Here is a 21,008-nt window from a genome sequence, read left to right on the forward strand (position 1 = left end):
GTGCGCATTCAAGCACATACTTGTACTCTTTTATTAGAAATTAAAACTATCTAATGCTCTGCCCTCGTGTCTTCTTGCAGTTGACAGATAAGCTGGGTTTAGAGGTTGCTACTAGTGACAGTTTCTAAAGCACCTATAATCTTTCCTCTGTTGACTTCACAGCATGTCTTTTTTCTCTCATCTTTTCCTCCCTCCCTCCCTCCCTCCCTCCCTCCCTCCCTCCCTCCCTCCTCCCCCCCCATCTTGCCTCACAGGTTCCACCCCCACTTCTGCTCTATCTTCCGTTGCCCTGGCATGCCCTCTCTATTTCCCACGGCTCCTATTTTGACAAGGAGTAAGCCAAACAAGGGTGGGGAGAGAGAGGAAGGATGAGTGATGACTTACAATGACTCCTTTATGTATTTTTAAATTTTTATTATTAGTTTTTATTACACAAGTAATACATGTTCATTGTAGAAAAATTAGAAAACACAGAAAAGCAAAAAGCAAAATAATCGCCCCTAGTCCCACTACCCATGGGTAACTGCTGTTCACATTGGAGTGTATGGCCTTCTAGCTCTTTGTGCATATATATATACATAGATATATTTATATGTGATTTTCTTTTTTTTTACAAATATTATATCATACTATACATACTGTTTAATAACATTTTTTCCATTTAATATATGTCATCAACATCATTGTTTATTCCCTGAAAAAATTATACAGATACTACATGCTCATTGTGAAAAAGTCAGAAATCACAGATATGCAAAAAGAAAATATGATTGCTCCAAATCTCACCTCCCAGAGAGAAATGCTGTTGCCCTGTAGGTGAACACCCATTCAGACCCTTCAATGCATACATGTGTAGGTATGTTGGTAAGAGGGTGGCTCTCGAGAAACTCTCTTATGACCTCCTCTTTTCTATTTAACAACATAAATCAAACATTTCAATAAATACACATGGTATGCATTCTCACTTGGTGCACAATATCCATTGAAAGGATATACCACATCTAGACATATAATGTAGGCATATTTACAAAATGTCCTTTCTTGCATGACTTTTAAAACAATGAATAAATGCATCTTAGCTCATGTTTTTGCTTAACATTAAATAATATAATTACATGTATTGTATGTGCATGTGTGTGCATGTGTGTGTGTGTGTGTGTATACAGACACATATGTCACAGAGTGCATGTGGAGATTAGAGGCCAACTCATAGGAAGAAACAGTTCCCTCCTACCATGTGAGTCCAGGGGGTTCTAACTTGCTTGGCAGTAAGGGTCTTCTCATGCTGAGCCATCTTGCTGGCCTATTGCTGAGCTTTTAGGAAGAGAATTTCTTTAATGTGAAGTTACTAGGTATGTATGAAAAACACATAGTGCCAAGATATTTCCCAGAAAGATCAGATCAATTTATACTCCTGTTGACTATAAGAGAATGTTTATATTTCAAACTTCCTCAAGGTTCCCAGAAGCTTATATATGCACATGTCTGTCTGAGTTGTTTGTATCTGAACTTTTGGCCACTAGTCTATTCAAATATGTTCAATGCTATCTGTGGATTACCTTAGTGTACAGTGCATTATTACCTTGAATCCTGATCTCAAACGGGAAAGTTTGATATTTTTCTCCCTCTGAATCACAAAATATTATTTATGGCATCCACTCATCATCTACTCATTCGATAACCGTGTTTTCAGTATTTGGTTTGTATATGGCACTATCTTAGGAGCCGAGAAAAAAATGTTAAGCAAAATGTATGTTTCCTTTTATACTTTCAATTTAGTGGGACAGACAGATGATCACACAAGCAGTAATGGGGAAAGCACAGGTCTTGTAAATCATAGAGACTTCCCAAAGTGCTGAGGTCCTTCACGTAGTAGAGGCCTAATCTCTTTCTTGCATGCATTGTAAATATTACTTTCTTTTCATTTGGTTTATTGTTTACTTTACTGTATAGGAGTTTTACATTCTTTTTAAAGACTGGTATCAGCCCATCCATCTTTTCTTTTTCACTCCTGCCTTTGGTTTTACGCTTAGGAAAGGCTTTGATTCCCCACAATAAGACACTATCTTCACCAATCGGGATGACAAGTATTCTTCATTTTTGTCATTCATTCTCATGTTTTAAAATTTAAATACTTATTTTATCTAGAATTTATTTTGATTAAACTATAGACCTAAGATTGCACCCAGGAGAGGTTAATTAGTTATCCCTACACAACTTACTTAATTATCCAGACTTTCGTCGGATTTGAAATGTAGTGTTCTCAGTTATCTTGTGTTATTGGATCTATCATGGGTGATGTAGCTGCTTGTGAGAATTTACTGTGAGACCGGCATAGTATGACTGCTTTTCTGTATTCTATCTATAGTTACGGGAAAGGTAAGCATTTTCTGTGGTTATATGATATTCTAGAACAAAAGGAAAACACAGATAATGCTTAGGCACGGATGTGTGGGGAAGGGGTTTAAGCTGCATGATAATTCTTTATTCTCACAACCCTGAGACTTTCACAGTCTGGAAGTCGTCATGGGCTCCTTGTTAATGGGCCCATTGGCAGATTTTCTGGAATAAATAAGATGCTTTGTGTATTTGCTTTGGTCTTTCTGAAGCTCAGTTTCCACTAGGTGGCAGCATTGCCTAAATCCGAGCATCCTAACGTTTCACAAGAGTAGGAAGGAACACAACCCGTTGGGCGGAGTTTGGGACTCCCCACCCCCACCCCCCGCCCCCAAAACCAATTAGGACCCTGCTGCTTCTCCAGCTTGCTTTGTACCCCTTTAATGAGTGGCACACCGGGCAGTTTGCAATGAGTCTGAGTCTAGACACCAAACATCAGTGGTCAGACTTTAAAGAGATACTTTGGCCTGAAGGTTACTTCATGTTGTCTTTCCCAAAAGAGTCTTTGAGCTCAGCCCCAACTGATTTAGAGCCGGGAAATGTGATTTTAAACAATACATTTGCTGTAAAGTTCAGGTGATGTTTGCTTTCTTTATACGTGGGGATGTTTTTCAGATTTCCCACAAAAAGATAAAAAAAAACCATATATTCATTATAATTTGCAGGAAAACCTAAAATAGAATATAAAAAGTATGGCGATAAAATGAGAGGCCTTTTTTCCTGTTTGTACACATGGGTTTGTGAGAGAATATTCAGCGTTTTCCTCAGACCCTTACAGATCAGCTGGATGCTTCTGTTGAGGGCAAAGACCATTTCCTGCAAGGAGCAGAGGGAGGGAGCAGAACTTTATCTGGTGGACCCACACCTAAGGAAGTCCTTTGGCAGGTTAGAGGAGAGAGGGGCATCCTAGAGGATGCACTTGGCATATCCTCCAGGGTCTTAACTCTTCTAAAACAAGTTAAATTAAAAGGGGAGGTGGTGAGTTGCCCAAGGCAACCATGAGCCCGCACAGGTACCAGAACCTTGATTGTTAATGCTGCTTTCGGACCTGCTACTGAAAGAACATCCATAGATCTTGGAGTATATCTATCTATGGGAACTATAAAATTGAGCAATGGCTGGAAACCAGGCACTGAATAAAACATAAGGTGGTCGACTTTATTACCTCAGATATGCAAAGTCTGGCTAGGTAATTAGACAAATTCCCATCTCCATGAATAGCTCTCACGGCCTTCTCAGACATGGAGGTGAGACCTGAATTTTTTTTTTTTTTTAACAGTCTTCAGTTGTACAAAGGACAATTGCACAGAAGGTGTTGTCGTCACGCTGAGACTAAGGAGAGAGCTGGGACAAATGAAAGAAGCAGGAGAGGTTTAGGTCAGAGGTTTAGGTCGGGCATCCACAAGAGCGTGCCCCGCACCCCAGGCTTGTCAGTTAGTCCATTTGCATGGATTGCTAGGAATGAGGCTGAAGCTAAGCGTTCAATCCAGTCAGAGTGTGGGAAACAACAGAGACAGGAGCCGAGATCATGCCAATTTAGAAATAATAGCTCATAAATGAGAAATGAGATAACCTTGGAACTTAACTAACTTGAAATGACCTGCAACCAGGAGAGAAGAGTAGGCTTTATTCAAGATGGCAGGATAGGAGAGTTGGGAATAGTTCCTTGTGAGGAGTCTTTAAATAATTCTTTCCATTGTTTCATGAACATTCCATTCAGAAAGTTATAATTGTCTCATATAACTTGTCAAAAGTCCTTCTCTCACTGAATCCAGTCTTACTAGTAACAGTACATTAGCTACCAGCTTAGTGCAGCATAGTAAGGGGTGGGGGTGGGGTACCAAGAATATGGTCGACAGCAACTAGTGGAATTGAAATGAAGACCAATCATAGACTTTGGAGATCTCTTCCATCCCAGAATTCTTTCACTTTTGATACATAAATATAGGAGAAAATTCCAAGAGCTGTTTCTTTGCAGATTTTAGGTTGAACTATGTGAAATTGCTGGTTTTAAAAATATAGATCAAAACAGTCAAATATCAGCCATTTCATAGAATTCAACCTAATACAACAATTGTCCATGCTCTCTCCATCTTCCATAAAGTGAAAGGCTTTAAAAGTATTTAGTTTTTAGGCCAGAATATTAATGTACAAATAAGTGCCTCCCCAAGGCTGGGATTAAAGCCACTTGCAGGCAGCTAGTCTGTCCCTCTTAAGATTGGACACCTGTGCCTCTGGTCTGACTCGGAGATCTGTCAGAACAGGGAACAAAAGTGCAAAGACTCCTGGGAAATTTCATTGGGGGTGGGGGGAAGGGTCAAAGGAAGGACAGGAGGAAATAAAACAGGATTTGTAGCATATTACAAGTTCGTGGGAAAAGAGCGCAGCAGAGCCATGAGCAGAACAACACAGCGTGTGGCTCCCTCTTTTCTAAAATACAGTATTGCTTAATGTGTCCCGTTCTCGAGAGTCCAAGCATAAGACAGGACACAGAATACACATTGGAAAAGTCATATCTGCATAGTCATCTAAAATGAGACAAGCTAAGCTTAACTAAAACATCTTTTTTCATTAATAATGTAAAATGTTAAATAGTTTTATGATCTGAGCTAATTCCAGCATGCCCTATAAGATTTAACACTATGCTGATGTGTGGACCCATGCTTCAGGTTTCAATTCAAACAAAATGTGATAATATTGAATTTTACATCTGAGGGTAATTGTTTATGCTACTACATCATTTCTTAACCGGATAACTTCATTTCCCAAGAAGCTTAAAAAGACACCATTGGATTAAAAGAAAGTTAGCTACCCATATGCATTGTTTGAAGATAGTAGGATTACTGTGTATTTACAAAATGTATTTTTCATATATGACTCTGTTGCATTATAAATTAAGATGTTCTGATGTTGATACTTAGCGATTCTGACAGAATGGAAGACTAAATGGAAATGAGTGCAGAGACAGCAACGCGTGAGGTGGCGTGTGTTTGGTTATAATATTTCTAATGATACTCATAGATTGGATTCTTGAACAGTTTTGCTGTTTTAAATAGATTTCTATATTTAGAGACATCTTTTATATCCGATAAATCGTTAACATGATATCAGCAAGAGTTACAGATATACTATTATATGTGAAATAATTTTCTGTATAATACATTTTTAAAAAACCTTTAAATAATTTAAAAATCAAATTTCTTGCATCTGTCACGGCATGGTTCAGAGCAGACATGCACAATGTCAACTTTTTAAAACTCCCTTTAAAAACAGGCTGCACCTCTTTGAATCTGTTCTTTCTTTCTTCCTTCCTTCCTTCCTTCCTTCCTTCCTTTCTTTCTTTCTTTCTTTCTTTCTTTCTTTCTTTCTTTCTTTCTTTCTTTCTTTCTTTCTTTCTTTCTCTTTTCCTTGATGGCAGCTGCTTTCAAGTGTGAAATCATTTAAAATGGCAGGGAGAGGCAGATAAAAGTAACAAGGGAGCATAGAAAACATGGTCAAAACCGGTCTCGGTGTTCCGCGGTGTGGAGGTCTTACGGTTCTGTGGTGTTTCTCAGGTGATCTTGGCGGTGAGTTTCCGGGGAAGCCACCTAGCTTGAGACAAGACAACATAAGCCGAAGAACCTTCTCTTCCGTCTTCTGACCATGGGGTAGGGCGTTAGATTCAGAAGGCTGCTGTCATCTGTGGTGGGACACAGTGTGCACAGGAGTGAGTTACAGACAAAGTAACCTGCTCGTTATGAAGTGGGCTTAAAACGCCATCATCCTGTCTGTCCCATTTTAAACCTCAGCTACACTGGACTAGATAATGCTGTGTTGTGGGAGGCTATCTCAAGCATCAGAAGACTTCATTAACCGTTTGTTGTTAGAAGAAACCCCCTCCCCCAGTACCCCCTTCTACCCCAATGAAGGACTTCATCAGTGTCCCTGGCCTTCACTAGGTACAACCAGAGGCATTCCCAGATCTTTCCAAATGTGGCCTGGGACAAAACACTCCAAGACTGACAGTCACTAGCTAATTAAATTGAAACTGCTCAAGACAGCCTTTCAGTTGGGAGAGGTTGCAAACATCTTCATAGAAACAATCCACTTCCCAGGAGACTTGTCTTGTCTTCTAAGCCCTCCTTCTGTGACCCTCATCTGTCACTCAACCTCACTAAACTCTGATGCCCCTAAGTGAACATTCAAAACTAATAGGGAATGATGATGCTTACCATAAGTGAAGATGAAATGAAATACTTAAAAGCAGCTCACTCTGATGGCAGCCGAGTGCCTCAGCTAAATAGGTAATTAGTAACTATTTTCTGTTACATGGGGCAATTTTCTTGGTTCCATTCAACTTCCTTCTTGTCTTAGGAAGGCGTTCTAGCTATATTCTATTGTGTCTTTCCAGATATGTATTTGACCACACATTGTCTTAGTTACATTTTTATTTCTGTGAAGAGACATCATGACCATAGCAATTTATATAAAGGAAAACATTTAATTGGAGCTGGCTTACAAGTTCAGAGGTTTAGTCCATTATTGTCATGGTGGGAACACGGCAGCACTTCCTCCCAGAAGGCCACACCCCCTTTCTCCACACACATGTGTATGTATATATTCTAGTCAGATTGATAAGTATTGAATCAACACTTTGGGGGTCAAAATTTTAGCATGATAATAATCATAGGAACAAAGGAACCAGTAGACCAACTTGCTATTCTGAGCTGGGTTTTGAAAGCTAAGACAACAACCTCTTTCTTCTATATTTAACTTGTTTTAGAAGAGTTAAGACCCTGGAGGAAATGCCAGGCCTCTGTTTGAGCACAGGCATTATGAGCTGGGGTTTTAAAACCCAGTCTAGAACAGAAGGCGATAGAGAGGCCCTGGGAGAACAGAATTGGCCACCATGGGTCTCAGAGGCTAGAGGCAGAGTATAACCTGGGAATTGCCAGCAGGGGCGGAGCTAGCACAGGGTCTTGGTGTGACAAAATGGATGGCTGGCCTTGATGACTGTCAGGTGGCTTTTCAGGATGGGGTTGAGGGGCTCCTCTTTCCCACTTCCAACTTTCAAGGAAACAGAACCTTGGCAGGGCCATTCTCCACAGTTAGACGAAGATGCAGATGCAGGGAGGGAAGCGGGATATAGGAAGGGAACTGGTTTGCAGTTGAGGTTTGTTTTTATTTGATACACAGCCTAGATGTTCTGGATAAAAGTAAACTGTGGCTTCCCGAGTCTCTTATAAAACTATTTCATCCAGGTACCTGAGTCCCCTCATCTCCCCTAAGGTCACCTATGAGTCAATATGTCATACTTATTAGTAAATGAGTCCTGACCACCCAAACTGACGGGGATCATGGCACTGGTTCAATTTGTGATAAACTTAGCTGTCCCCTGAGAGAAGTACGTTTAAACCAAAAGAAAAAAATAGACATCCAGCTGGGCATGGCAAGTGACTCTAACATGGTTGGTCCCCTTTCTTGTCTCCAGTGTCAAAAACACTCCTCTAAAACTCAGATTCTTCAACCGTAGATAAAACCAGGTCCGTATATATTCTTTTAGTTGTGAAAAATAATTCGCAGTTATCTAGGCAACTGTATTTTGAGAGCTAAGACAACAACCTCTTTCTTCTATATTTAACTTGTTTCAGAAGAGTTAAGACCCTGGAGGAAATGCCAGGCTCCTGCTTAAGCACAGGCATTATGTGCAGAGGAGCTGTCCCAGGCGAATCATATTTTTAGAACAGAAAGGAATCATACATAAATACACAACTCAGGTTTTCACCATTTCTGGGACTTTTATTTTAACTATCAAATGGTCAGTGATCTCAATCTAACTAGATAGGGCTTTGAAGGGCAGCTCGCCATCTCTTTAGAAAATGACACCACTTCCTGAAATTCAGGTTCACCCAGTGCTTTTTGGAAGCAGAGTCTTCAAAACTAGGAAGATATTTATAGTTAAGATCTCTCTCTCTCTCTGACTTATAAGATCTACCATTTAAATTCCTACATCTCCTTTCCTTTCTTATGTATAAACACATAAGGAAATGTCTGCTGTACACTTATGAAGGAAACTATGTCTGCACTTACTGTTATCACATGGATGTCCTGCTGTTTTTTTTTTTTTATGTTAAAAGCACAGAGGTGCCACACAGAGAGATGAGATTGTCACCATCACTTTTGTCTTCTCATTGCAGTAAATTAAAAAGCCCTTTTAAGGGCTCCCAATGGAGGAGCTAGAGAAAATACCCAAGGAGCTAAAGGGATCTGCAACCCTATAGGTGGAACAACATTATGAACTAACCAGTACCCCGGAGCTCTTGACTTTAGCTGCATATGTATCAAAAGATGGCCTAGTCGGCCATCACTGGAAAGAGAGGCCCATTGGACACGCAAACTTTATATGCCCCAGTACAGGGGAACGCCAGGGCCAAAAAGGGGGAGTGGGTGGGTAGGGGAGTGGGTGTGGGTGGGTATGGGTGACTTTTGGTATAGCATTGGAAATGTAAATGAGCTAAATACCTAATAAAAATGGAAAAAAATAATCTACACATACACACACACACAAAAAAAAGCCCTTTTAATAGAAGAGCCTTTTGTGTCATTAAAATTCTTCCCATTCACCCTTCCTTGTAGGCGTCTGCGTGTTTCAGATAGGATATATGTGCATGTATATGCAGGGTACCTATGCTGCCTCGGTGTGTGCACACACGCATGTGGGTCATTCCAAGTGGACATAGTCTAGGGTGGATGGGAACTGGCTGACACCGGGCCAAGGCCGTGATAATGACTGAGGATGATGTCTGGCTTGGGTGTCCTTGGTGTGCATTTGCTGCTCCTTTGCTTGTCTCAGCATCACCTTGGGTCGAGGAGAAACAAGAGCTTGGAAATCCTTGCACAAACCCGGAATAGTTTTCTACAGTCAAGAATGACAACAGCTGTAGGGAGCTCTACGAGTCATCAAGCAGCAAAGATGTCCAGGAAGGTTTGATGCTAGCTCAAGGCCAGGTAAAGACATCTTCAGCGTGGACTGACACCCTGTCTCTGACATTTGAAGGGCTGCTGAAGAATGTGAACAAAGTGGAATATTCCCTGACTCCTTTTAAATTCTCTGGGCAAGTCTAGTGAACGCGTTAGGAACTTGTTGATATTTTTATTTTTATTTTTATTTTTATTTTTATTTTTAGGTTTTTCGAGACAAGGTTTCTCTGTGTAGCCCTGGCTGTCCTGGAACTCACTCTGTAGACCAGGCTGACCTCCAACTCAGAAATCCGCCTCTCTCTGCCTCCCAAGTGCTGGGATTAAAGGTGTGCGCCACCACTGCCCTGCGAAATTGTTGATTTTTACTGTAAATGCATGTTTGGATGTGGTGTTTTAAGGCTTCTATAAATTATGTTTTCCCCAAAGTGCACAATCTCACAAACCCATAACTAAAGATAGCTTGAAAAATGAAAATGAAAAGTGGGAAAGAAAATAAAGTAACGTCGAGAAGAAGTGCAGGGTGGAGCCGTCATCGTTAGTCAGTTCCAGGACCTGGGGTGGCTTAGGAAATACCAGGCTCTTCCTCCATCACTCAGTTTCCCTTTGCTAATATTTGTTATACAGGTGGTATTTTGAGAAAAAGGGAGGAACAACAAACTGAGAAGTTTCAAATAATAATCTGAGTTTAAAGCTATGTTCTCAGACATAGTTAAGAGAAATGATCAGATGGGAGCTGTTGTCTTTGAAGTAACTCTTCTATTGCTCCCTCTCTCTATATGAATATATATGCATGAATATATACATACATATCTGTATATACATATGGGCTATATATACACACACATATACATATATGTATATATGAGAGTGAGAGAGAACACATTTTAGAGTACTTAGTGACTCCCAAAAGACAGCTGTATTAGCCTTTCAATACACAGATTATTAACTTCATCCCCCAGTTTCTTTTTTTCCTTTTTTCATTTTTTATTAGATATTTTCTTTATTTACATTTCAACTGCTATCCCAAAAGTTCCCTATACCCTTCCCCCGCCCTGCTCCCCTACCCACCCACTCCCACTTCTTGGCCCTGGTGTTTCCCCTGTACTGGGGCATATAAAGTTTGCAAGACCAAGGGGCCTCTCTTCCCAATGATGGCCGACTAGGCCATCTTCTGCTACATATGCAGCTAGAGACATGAGCTCTGGGGGTACTGGTTAGTTCATATTGTTGTTCCACCTATTGGGTTGCAGATCCTTTCAGCTCCTTGGGTGCTTTCTCTAGCTTCTACATTGGGGGCCCTGTGTTCCATCCTATAGATGACTGTGACCATCTACTTCTGTATTTGCCAGGCACTGGCATAGCCTTATACGAGACAGCTATATCAGGGTCCCTTCAGCAAAATCTTTCTGGCATATGCAATAGTGTCTGGGTTTGATGGCTGATTATGGAATGGATCCCCAGGTGGGGTAGTCTCTAAATAGTTCATCCTTTCATCTTAGCTCCAAACTTTGTCTCTGTAACTCCTTTCATGGGTATTTTGTTCCCTATTCTAAGGAGGAATGAAGTATCCACACGTTGGTCTTCCTTCTTGATTTTCTTGTGTTTTGCAAATTGTATCTTGGGTGTTCTAAGTTTCTGGGCTAATATCCATGTATCAGTGAGTGCATATCTAATGACTTCTTTTGTGATTGGGTTACCTCACTAAGGGTGATATCCCTGAGATACATCCATTTCCCCAAGAATTTAATAAATTCATTGTTTTTAATAGCTGAGTAGTATTCCATTGTGTAAAAGTACCACATTTTATTTTGTATCCATTCCTCTGTTGAGGGACATCTGGGTTCTTTCCAGCTTCTGGCTATTATAAATAAGGCTGCTATGAATATAGTGGTGCATGTGTTCTTATTACCAGTTCGAAAATCTTCTGGGTATATGCCTAGAAGTGGTATTGCTGGATCTTCTGGTAGTACTATGTCCAATTTTCTGAGGAACCGCCAGACTGATTTCCAGAGTGGTTGTACAAGTTTGTAATCCAACCAGCAATGGAGGAGTGTTCCTCTTTCTCCACATCCTCCCATCTGCTGCATCTGCTGTCACCTGAATTTTTGATCTTAGCCATTCTGACTGGTGTGAGGTGGAATCTCAGGGTTGTTTTGATTTTCATTTCCCTGATTATTAAGGATGTTGAACATTTTTCCAGGTTCTTCTTAGCCATTCAGTATTTCTCAGTTGACAATTCTTTGTTTAGGTCTGTACCCCATTTTCCCCAGCTTTTTATTAGGTATTTATTTCATTTACATTTCAAATGCTATCGTAAAAGTCCCCTATACCCTCCCCTCCTGCCCCCCACTCCCCTACTCATCCACTCCCACTTCTTGGCCCTGGTGTTTCCTGTGTATTGGGGCATATAAAGTTTGCAAGACCAAGGGGCCTCTCTTCCCAATGATGGCCGACTAGGCCATTTTCTGCTACATATGCAGCTAGAGACACAAGCTCTGGGGGTACTGATTAGTTCATATTGTTGTTCCACCTATAGGGTTGCAGACCCCTTCAGCTCCTTGGGTGCTTTCTCTAGCTCCTCCATTGGGGGCCCTCTGTTCCATCCAATAGCTGACTGTGAGCATCCACTTCTGTGTTTGCCAGGCACTGGCATAGCCTCACAGGAGACAGCTATATTAGGGTCCTTTCAGCAAAATCTTGCTGGCGTATGCAATAGTGTCTGCTCCACTATGTTCATAGCAGCCTTATTTATAATAGCCAGAAGTTGGAAAGAACCCAGATGTCCCTCAACAGAGGAATGGATACAGAAAATGTGGTACATTTACACAATGAAATACTACTCAGCTATTAAAAACAATGAATTTATGAAATTCCTAGGCAATTTCCCCCAATTCCTCTACCAGTAGGTCTGGTGTGTAGCCAGAAGAGCATCATATCTTCAATATTCCTAAAGGTACTGATGTTGCAAGTCATAAGGGCAGACTTTGAGGGTATCATCCTGAGTGAGGTAACCCAATCACAAAAGAATTCATTAGATATGCACTCACTGATAAGTGGATATTAGCCCAGAAACTTAGAATACCCAAGATACAATTTGCAAAACACATGAAACTCAAAAAGAACGAAGACCAAAGTGTGGACACTTCTACTCTTCTTAGATTTGGGAACAAAACACCCATGGAAGGAGTTACAGAGACAAAGTTTGGAGCTGAGACGAAAGGATGAACCATCCAGAGACTGCCCCACCCAGGGATCCATCCCATAATAAGCCACCAAATGCAGACACTGTTGTACCCCATTTTTAATGGGGTTATTTGAATTTCTGGAGTCCAGCTTCTTGAGCTCTTTGTATATATTGGATATTAGTCCCCTATCAGATTTAGGATAGGTAAAAATCCTTTCCCAATCTGTTGATGGCCTTTTTGTCTTACTGACAGTGTCTTTTGCCTTACAGAAGCTTTACAATTTTATGAGATCCCATTTGTCAATTCTTGATCTTACAGCAGAAGCCATTGCTGTTCTTTTTAGGAATTTTCCCCCTGTGCTCATATCTTCGAGGCTTTTCCCCACTTTTTCCTCTATTAATTTCAGCGTATCTCATCCCCCAATTCCTCTACCAGTAGGTCTGGTGTGTAGCCAGAAGAGCATCATATCTTCAATATTCCTAAAGGTACTGATGTTGCAAGTCATAAGGGCAGACTTTGAGGACCACTACTAAATGAACAGAGGACCTGAGTGCAAGGCTCTTAGGTGATGCTTAATTTGAGTGTCAACATGATGGGCTGTAGAATCATGAAGAAAACAAATCTCTGGCTGTGCTTGTGAGGGGCTTTGTAAATGGGGTTAGTTCCAGTGGGAGATCTATCCTAAAGGCAGACAGCAGTCCTTCATGAAGTCCTGGACTAAGTGTAAGAGGTGAGCATCATACCCATGCTCTCTTGTCTATGGAAACAATTCGACCAGCACCTGCTGAGGCTTCAAAGTCACCTAAATGTGCCCTGGCTCTCTCTACATGTGCCTCCTTTCCCTCATGCCTTCTCTACTGTTATACTTATCTGCCGTGATAGACTTGAGGTCCTGGAACCGTAAGCCAACCTAAAGGCTTCCTTCCTTCCTTCCTTCCTTCCTTCCTTCCTTCCTTCCTTCCTTCCTTCAGTTGTTTTGGTGAGGCACTTTTGGTGTAGCAATGAGGTAAGGAACTAATCCATCCTGTGCTGGGGTTTAAAAGAAACATGACCGCTGACCTAAAGGAACTTTTCTCATAGCTGTGAGACTGCATTTACAAAAGCATGAGAAAGAGCCAAATACAGTGCTATGAGAATTCCCAAGAAGAGGGGCAGAGATGTCACTAACATTGAAAGGACGTCATTTATGGAAGATTCATGTAGGCTTTGGGTGACCGTTCTTGGCCACAAGGAATGAGAAGAACTTGAGTGTTTGTTGAAGAGGGAGGCATTCTGAGTGAAGGGGGCAGTATGAATCCAGACAAAGAGGCACCAATGGTCAGTCTCAAATAAACAGTCCAGTCAGGGTGGACTGAAAGGTTCATGAGGGAGCAGACAGTACCAACAGAAACTACTTAAAATTGCCTACATAGGCCCACCGTCTCTCACTTCTTTGCCTTTACATATGTTTCCCTTTCCCCGCAGCCTTCCCTCCCTGGTTGACTGGCAATCTCCCTCTTGAGATTAGCGTCAGCAGCTTATTTCTATGCATTTTCTGACTCCTCCGTGCCTCTGACTCCCATCCGTTCTATCAATAATTGCCTGGGTAGATTAGTTGCCTCTAATCCTATCTATCTCCCTACCATTGCTAAAAACAACCATTTATGAAAATCTTCATATATTTATCCTTGCTGTCCCGGCTCTCTATGTCTGACTCACTGAATAACCCTCCTCAGCCAGGCTTTCCTGTCCCAAATGCCAAGTCAGCCTCTTCTACTATCACTACCAGTGACGGCTTTTCTGCCCAGTCTTTTGGATTGTGCAGCGTTACCCAGCTCAATCATGTTACATAACCAAGCGTTCCTTCCTTGCAGACATCTTGGTTCATTTTTGTGCAATGCTCTTTTGGTTTTTCTCTTGGGATCCCTTTGTGAATTGGTCTTCTTTTGCTTCAAGCCTTACAGTTTTGCATTCCAGAGCATTCTTTTGGCAAGTTTCCCAGGGGCAGTCTCTGCTGTGTGTAGAGCTCCTACGACCACTGCTCTGAACATACTCAGATTTATTTCCAGATTTCTTGGATCATGTCTTCCCCCAATGCTACTAACTATTGAATGTTAACCCCAGGATTCTCCATGTCTAAAACCATAGCCATGTTCTACCTTGAAGCCTCTTGCTCTCTTCTCTCAACTTACTGACTGATACCATTATTTATTCTTCTAGTCAGGACTGAACCCAGATTCATCCTTGATTCTGCGTTCTCCTTTATGAATCATGTCTGACCTGTCATATCTTCTTCCTCAGTTCCTTGGCATTACATAATATCTGAAGCATGTCTCATCTGGAAGATAGCTCGTGCCTCCTAACTGACTTGCATCTAGAGCAGATTTAGTGCCTATGGATTCTAAGGCATGCTATCAGCTCCCGGATTCCACGAATGAGCAAAGATACCAATACATCCCACAGACCTCATTAAGTCAGAATTGCAGCAAAGGTGAGACTGTCTTTCAGGCTTAATCTATTTCTGTTGATTTGTTTTGTTTTATAACAGCACAGATTTAGAAGAGGCTTGTCCTTCACTTTCCAGTCTCCTTTGAGCCTTTGTTGGTAACCTTGTGGGCTCCCCACAGGTGGCTCCATTTGTAATCCATTTGACACAGCAAGCTGATCATAATTAATGAAGCTCCCTGCAGCACTGTCAATGACCCAGAATGGAGGACAGGAGGGGCACTGGAGCAGGGGAAAGGACAGCAGGCCTGGAGCCAGGAGAGATGGACATAGCCTGCGGCCCATGATGGGGGGACCACAGAACAAGGGCCGCTTACTCACCTGGGTACCAGCATCTCCAAGCTCAGGCTGGAAGGGCACTGACAGAGAAGACAATGTCCCAAAACGTAGGCACTTTTTTTGATAATCTAAATCCCCGCCCTTGGCCACTCTGTTTTCTTTCTTACTAAAAATCAACTTCAAGTGAACGTTTGCTGAGTAGCGAGTGGGAGAGATGTAATCCAGTGTTGAAACGAACCCTGGACCAGTTCCAAATGAAGAACTGAAAGGGAGCCTGGAGAAGAAGAGAGTCTGAGCTGGCAGGGTTTTCCCATGGTCAGCAGGCCAAGCACAAGAAGCCAGGACCATGAGTGACATCTTTCTCTCCTTTTCTGTTTCCAACACACATGCAAATAGAATAAAAACAGAAAGGAAATAAGCCAGAAAAGAGACAGATGGCTTTCTATAATGGTTTCAACCGGTTAGAATCAGCTTTTGAGAACAAGGGTCTACGTGAAAGAACCAGAATAAACTTTCGCTGCATCACCCCATCCCCTACACACCTTAAGTCAGAGCTGCGTAACACACAGACTCCTGCTGTGGGGAGGCTCTGTGGGCATCTCAGTCTACGCAGTCAGAGGGACGAATCTGGATGATTTCTAAAATGAGTCGAATGGCACTGCCATATGTGTCTGTCAAAGACTGCCCCTGGAGATGGTTCATCCTTCCTTCAGGGCCTGTCTGCCCCCTTCCTTGGGTTCTTACTGCTCTCTGCCCATTGCTGGCACAGGGACAGCACTCTGTGAGTGGACACCACCTTGCTAAGGGTCTGCATTTCTCCACAAAACGAGGCGCCTGGATTTCCATAAGCCCTTCACTTCAGCTATTCTTTTTAGTATTAGAATGCGACTGAACCACCTTCGGAATAAATCATTGTATTTTTATTTCCCAGATGGATTTGTGACGTAAGACTTCGGATGATTTATTTGGGTGATTTCTTCCCTTTTATATTTTTACTGAAAGTACCACCACATGTTGTTCTTTTATTTTACAAATCCACTGAAAGGTCCCAATAAGTTTTCATTTATGAAATACAAAAATATTTCTATTTTACCTCCCGTGATTTTGAAAATTCCCTAATTAAAATGAAATTTTGACTTCCCTGTCAACACACAGTCCCACCATGGCAGCATGGACTGGCATTAGATGTGGAAGGGAGTTTTAAGGTGGGTTCACAGAAAATACAGAATTTGTGGCATTCACAAAATTCAGACTGGGCACCCTGGGAAGTTACCCTCCTGGGAGGCTCCATGCGTGCTTCAGTGAGAGGGCAGGGTAGTGTCCATGGGGGAGACCGCCAAACCTGTGGATCCTAATGTGTGCTCCAAACTTAAAGTCCCAGAGGCCTAGTCTCTGACCTCTGACTTCAAGACTGACTGGACACCGATGTGACACATGCATGATCTTTGCAGGACAAGTCCTACTTGCTGCTGTTTTGGAGTTCTGAACAAGTCTGTGTGGGCCAGCTACTAAACGACAATGTCAGTTTCCAAACACATTGGCAGAGTGGTCCTGGGTTCCTTCCAAAAACTATTTCATCTCTCCCACATCCTACTCAACAAACATCTCCTAGAAGTCGGTTTCCAGTTGATTTGCTCTTCGTAAGGTTGATGTGGTGTGTACTGCCTCTCTAATCCTCAAGCCACCATGGTCTCCCCACTCTCCAAAATTTCCGCAAGTCAAACTACTTGCCCGGGGTCACTTCGTTGGACAATGGCAGAGCCAGACTCTGACCTCAAGCCTAGCTTTAATTGAAGCCCTTCATTCTAAACCCACAGGTGCTTCTAGCAGCAGCAGCAGCAGCAGCAGCAGCAGCAGCAGCAGCAGCAGCAGCAGCAGCAGCAGCTTTGTATGTGTAGTCAGAGAACTCTTCAATTACCATACATCTACTTTCCTCCAGGACTCCGAAGCACACTGACTGGTTGGAGGTGGATTTGGCCTCTGTGAGCAGATTCTACAAGATTGCCTGGAATTACCTGTCCTGCCTCCTCCCCTGCCTCATACTCTGACCCAGGCCTCCAGCACAGCGCAAGCTGATGCGGTGTCTCAGCCTTTGTCTGGTGTGCTCGCCTGCCTCCACCTCTCTACCTTCTGCTGATATACTCTGAGCCAAGAGGCACTTCAGCTCTGCTGCCAAGTCCTCCTCCTCCTCCCTCCTCTTCACTCAGCTTCCCTCGCTCCCAGGCAGACAGTATACTTCCCTCCCTCCCTCCCTCCCTCCCGCACAGGCTTTCTTCGGTGGAAACAGGAGGGTTTTTTCCCTTGCCTCTAAAGAGCCTTTCCCATCCTCTAGGTACCACTTTCTGCAGCTAATGCTTCATTCATGGCTGCTCTAGCTAAGTCCGCTTAATGTAAAGCACTTACCATTCACTTGTGTGCACAGCCTAGAGTCCTGCAAAGATTTAACAAACACTTATTGCTTGTGCCAGGTGGCGTTCTAACTGTGTCCCAGGCTCCAGATGCAGAGCATCCAATAGTTAACAAATTCAGGATCATTCCTCATTCTTGTGAATATTTCTTTACCGGTCTGTGTCAGGTTGGATTCTTTTGCGTCTTCCAGAGGTGGACTACCTGAGTTCAACTCCATAGCACAGTCTTTTTACTATAATCTGTATGACTTTGGAAAAACTAACCTCTGCATCTCAGTTCTCTGTAAATTAGGAAAACTTTAATAAAATCTCCCTAAATCATTACTAGATTTTAATAGGAGACTGGAAGTTTAGCTCAGTTATAGACTACTTGCCTAACACGTAAGGCCCTAGCTTTGACCCCTAGTATGGGAGAAACAAACAAACAAACAAACAAGTAGTAATTATATAAGCCAACATAGCTGATACATGTGAAATACTCAGGACAGTGACATACCATGTGTCCCCAATATGAATTAATTCTATTATTATTTTTATATAATTAAGCATGTAAATGGAGGGATATTTCTCCAGTAGGCTATAAACCTTGTGCAGATGAAAGCCACGTTCTTGGTCCTCTTGTAGAGGCATCCCTGGTTTGGCTCTTTCCACAGCACATGACAGGTCTGGCAGGGATGTGGGCGTTCTCTTTCAGGTGAATGCATCTCTGTCTCCATCAGAGGAGGCTCACTCACCAAGACGACAGCCTCACCCACTCTCTCTAAGAAGGCTTGCTTACTTTGTGGGAAACCCTTGCACTGCCTTTCTGAGAAGCAACCTCCAAGTTCACCATGCTCTGCCTCAAAGAGAAATCCCAGGACTCACCTTGATTTTTCAGTGGTAAAGGCATCGTTTCCCTGAGTTTGCTAAGAAGGTTTTTCATTTCTCGCATGTCTCTGCAAAGTTGACAGAAAGAAAAATTAGCTGTACGTTTTTCAAATGAAGCCTCAAGTTTCACCTATGTGATGAATGAAAGGTGAGATTCCACAGGGAATTTTAACAGTTCTTGTTTCAAACAGACACATACTGAATTCACTTTGCTTTTACAGTAAGGAATAGCAGATAGGATTTGGCTCCAGCCCTCGGCATCTCTGCTTGTAGTCCGACCTGGCTGAATTCAGTGGAGAGCCTTTATAATGAGGACAGTACTATGGCTCTACAGGGAGAGGCCAAGGACACACAACTAGAACAGTGGGCTCCTGGGGAAAGTCAGGATTTGGGATGCATCACTGGGGCAGATGGCTGTGCTCCAGTGCAGAGTCCTTGCTGTCTGCCATGAGCTGAACTGAATGATAGCAGAGCAATACACTGTTACAGCTCTCTTGTTGTTGTTGTTACTTGGTTCTAGGCATGAAAACTAGGGCCTCGAGAATACCAGGGAAGTTCTCCATCCATGGACTACGCTTATAGCCTTTGTTTCTTTGAGAACAGGTTTCAGAGGATGGCTTTGAGTTTTTGCCTTCTCTACTTCAGCCTCCTGAGTGCTGAGATGGGCTTGTCCCACCAGGATTGACAAGGGAGACATTCAGAGATCTCCAGAGAAGATCTCTTCATAGTAGAGATGCTGGAAGAGAGGCCACTGGGGGTCATCGACTTGAAGTCAACTTCCAGGACCCACATGCTGGAAGGAGAAAATAGACTTCCTAAATTTGTCCTTTGGCCTGCACAAGTGCAGTGTAGCACATACTTGTGTATACACACACACACACACACACACACACACACACACACACACACACAATTAAGAGCACATAAATGAATAGATAGATAAATACATTTCCTTAAAAAATGCTTGTGGGCAAAGAAAATTCTAACATTGAAGTAAAGTTGGTTAGACAAGACTGCTGCTTACAGCTACTTATGAAGCAGAAGCAGGAGAATCTGGGTTACAGAGGGCGTCAAGGCCAGCCCGAGCAATTTAGTGAGTCTCTATCTCAAAAAAAAAAAAAAAAAAAAAAGGAAAAATTCCCAAATCAAAGGTTTTATATCTACTGCTCTTGTTTTAAGTTGAGGAAAGGACCACCACATAATCTCAGATTTGAAATTTCTGGACTGTTTCATGAAGCAACAGTGTTCCGCTGCGAAGCACTGGAAGAGCACTGTTGGGAGAGGCCACAGACCCAAGCCAACCCTCGCTCAAGGTTAAGATACCAAAGGAAGTTCAAGTCTCAGGCCCTGCTGACTGGAAAAGGAAAGGAGGGCAGCCTAACGAGTGGGTAGAAGGACCCTTGGAGCATTCAGAATGGGGTCCAACGGTGTGAGGCTGACCGCGTGTCACGGGCATGGCATGCAGATGAAGCAGAAGGAAGAGGTGGCACAGGGAAGCATGGCCACCCTCCATAACGCTTCCATGTAAGCTTTTCAGCCAAGTTGGACGGGAGGAGAAGAACTAAGCACGTACCACTGGAACAAAGTTCCGTTGTCACCTTGCACGGAACGATCACCTGTGCTTCCCCTGTATCCAAGAAGAGAATCTGATTGGGTTGGCTTCTGGAATGGTCAACCACCAGTGTCTTTAAAAGAGCTCCACCAAGGAGTTAAATGCCAACCTAGTTTAAGGCGCACAGAGTACTGGGCAGAGAGAACCGGAATATGACAGCAGCTCCTCCCTGCCTGCCTGCATTTCTTGCTGCCAGCTTCCCTCGGGCTTGCCTCTTTCCTTTGACTAACATCTGGGTAGCAACTTTGCCAACACGGCAGGCTATCCTACTCCATACTTACTGCCATGTTTGATTGATTTCTTAAAGCATGAGGTGTGGGTCTAACTGCTATCTGTTTTGCAGATGGCTTCTGTCCCGACCGGGAAATTCTGACAGGTGTACTCCCCTTCCCCAGGGGCAGAACCAAGAACCTTTTATTTTAGAAATTAAGACACATAACTCTTTAATCATGTGTTCATACTTCTATAAAATGGAGGCAAACAAACTTTATTGTTTGAATGATTGGATATCAAAGCTTATGCAAGCCATATTAATAGCATACAATTACCTCGGGGACTCCAGCTTCCTATAAACACGGGCATTTGGTAATTAGCTTTAGAATTATTTTACAACCCGAAAGTCGAATCATGATAGCTTTAAATGCTATTGTGCTTTCCATTTCTAAAAATAAAAAAATAAAATGTTCATTATCATGTCAGTGACTCAACCCCATACACAGAGAAAACCGAGAGTCGACTTAGTCCAGGTTCATTCAGCTGCTTTGTGCCAGCTCTGAGGACGTTCATAGCAAAGGGTACAGGCGTCAGTGCAGAGGC

General features: G+C 42.6%; 1 protein-coding gene across 2 annotated transcripts in view; it reads right to left on the reverse strand.

Moving 5' to 3' along the window:
* Nucleotides 1–397: 397 nt before the first annotated feature.
* Rgs7bp (regulator of G-protein signalling 7 binding protein) overlaps nucleotides 398–21,008 on the reverse strand; it is a 109,027-nt gene continuing 88,416 nt past the window's right edge. Inside the window, exons 5-6 of one of the 2 annotated variants that reach the window (XM_006517722.3) lie at nucleotides 18,578–18,648; nucleotides 398–6,076 (exon numbers count right to left, since the gene is read on the reverse strand). In XM_006517722.3, coding sequence (XP_006517785.1) covers nucleotides 5,985–6,076; nucleotides 18,578–18,648 — 163 coding nt within the window. In that variant the 3' untranslated portion in view covers nucleotides 398–5,984. The remainder of the gene's footprint in view (nucleotides 6,077–18,577; nucleotides 18,649–21,008) is intronic. The other variant, NM_029879.2, reaches the window with a different exon arrangement.

Source organism: Mus musculus, chromosome 13 (genome assembly GCF_000001635.26).
Source record: "Mus musculus strain C57BL/6J chromosome 13, GRCm38.p6 C57BL/6J".
Lineage (NCBI taxonomy): Eukaryota > Metazoa > Chordata > Mammalia > Rodentia > Muridae > Mus > Mus musculus.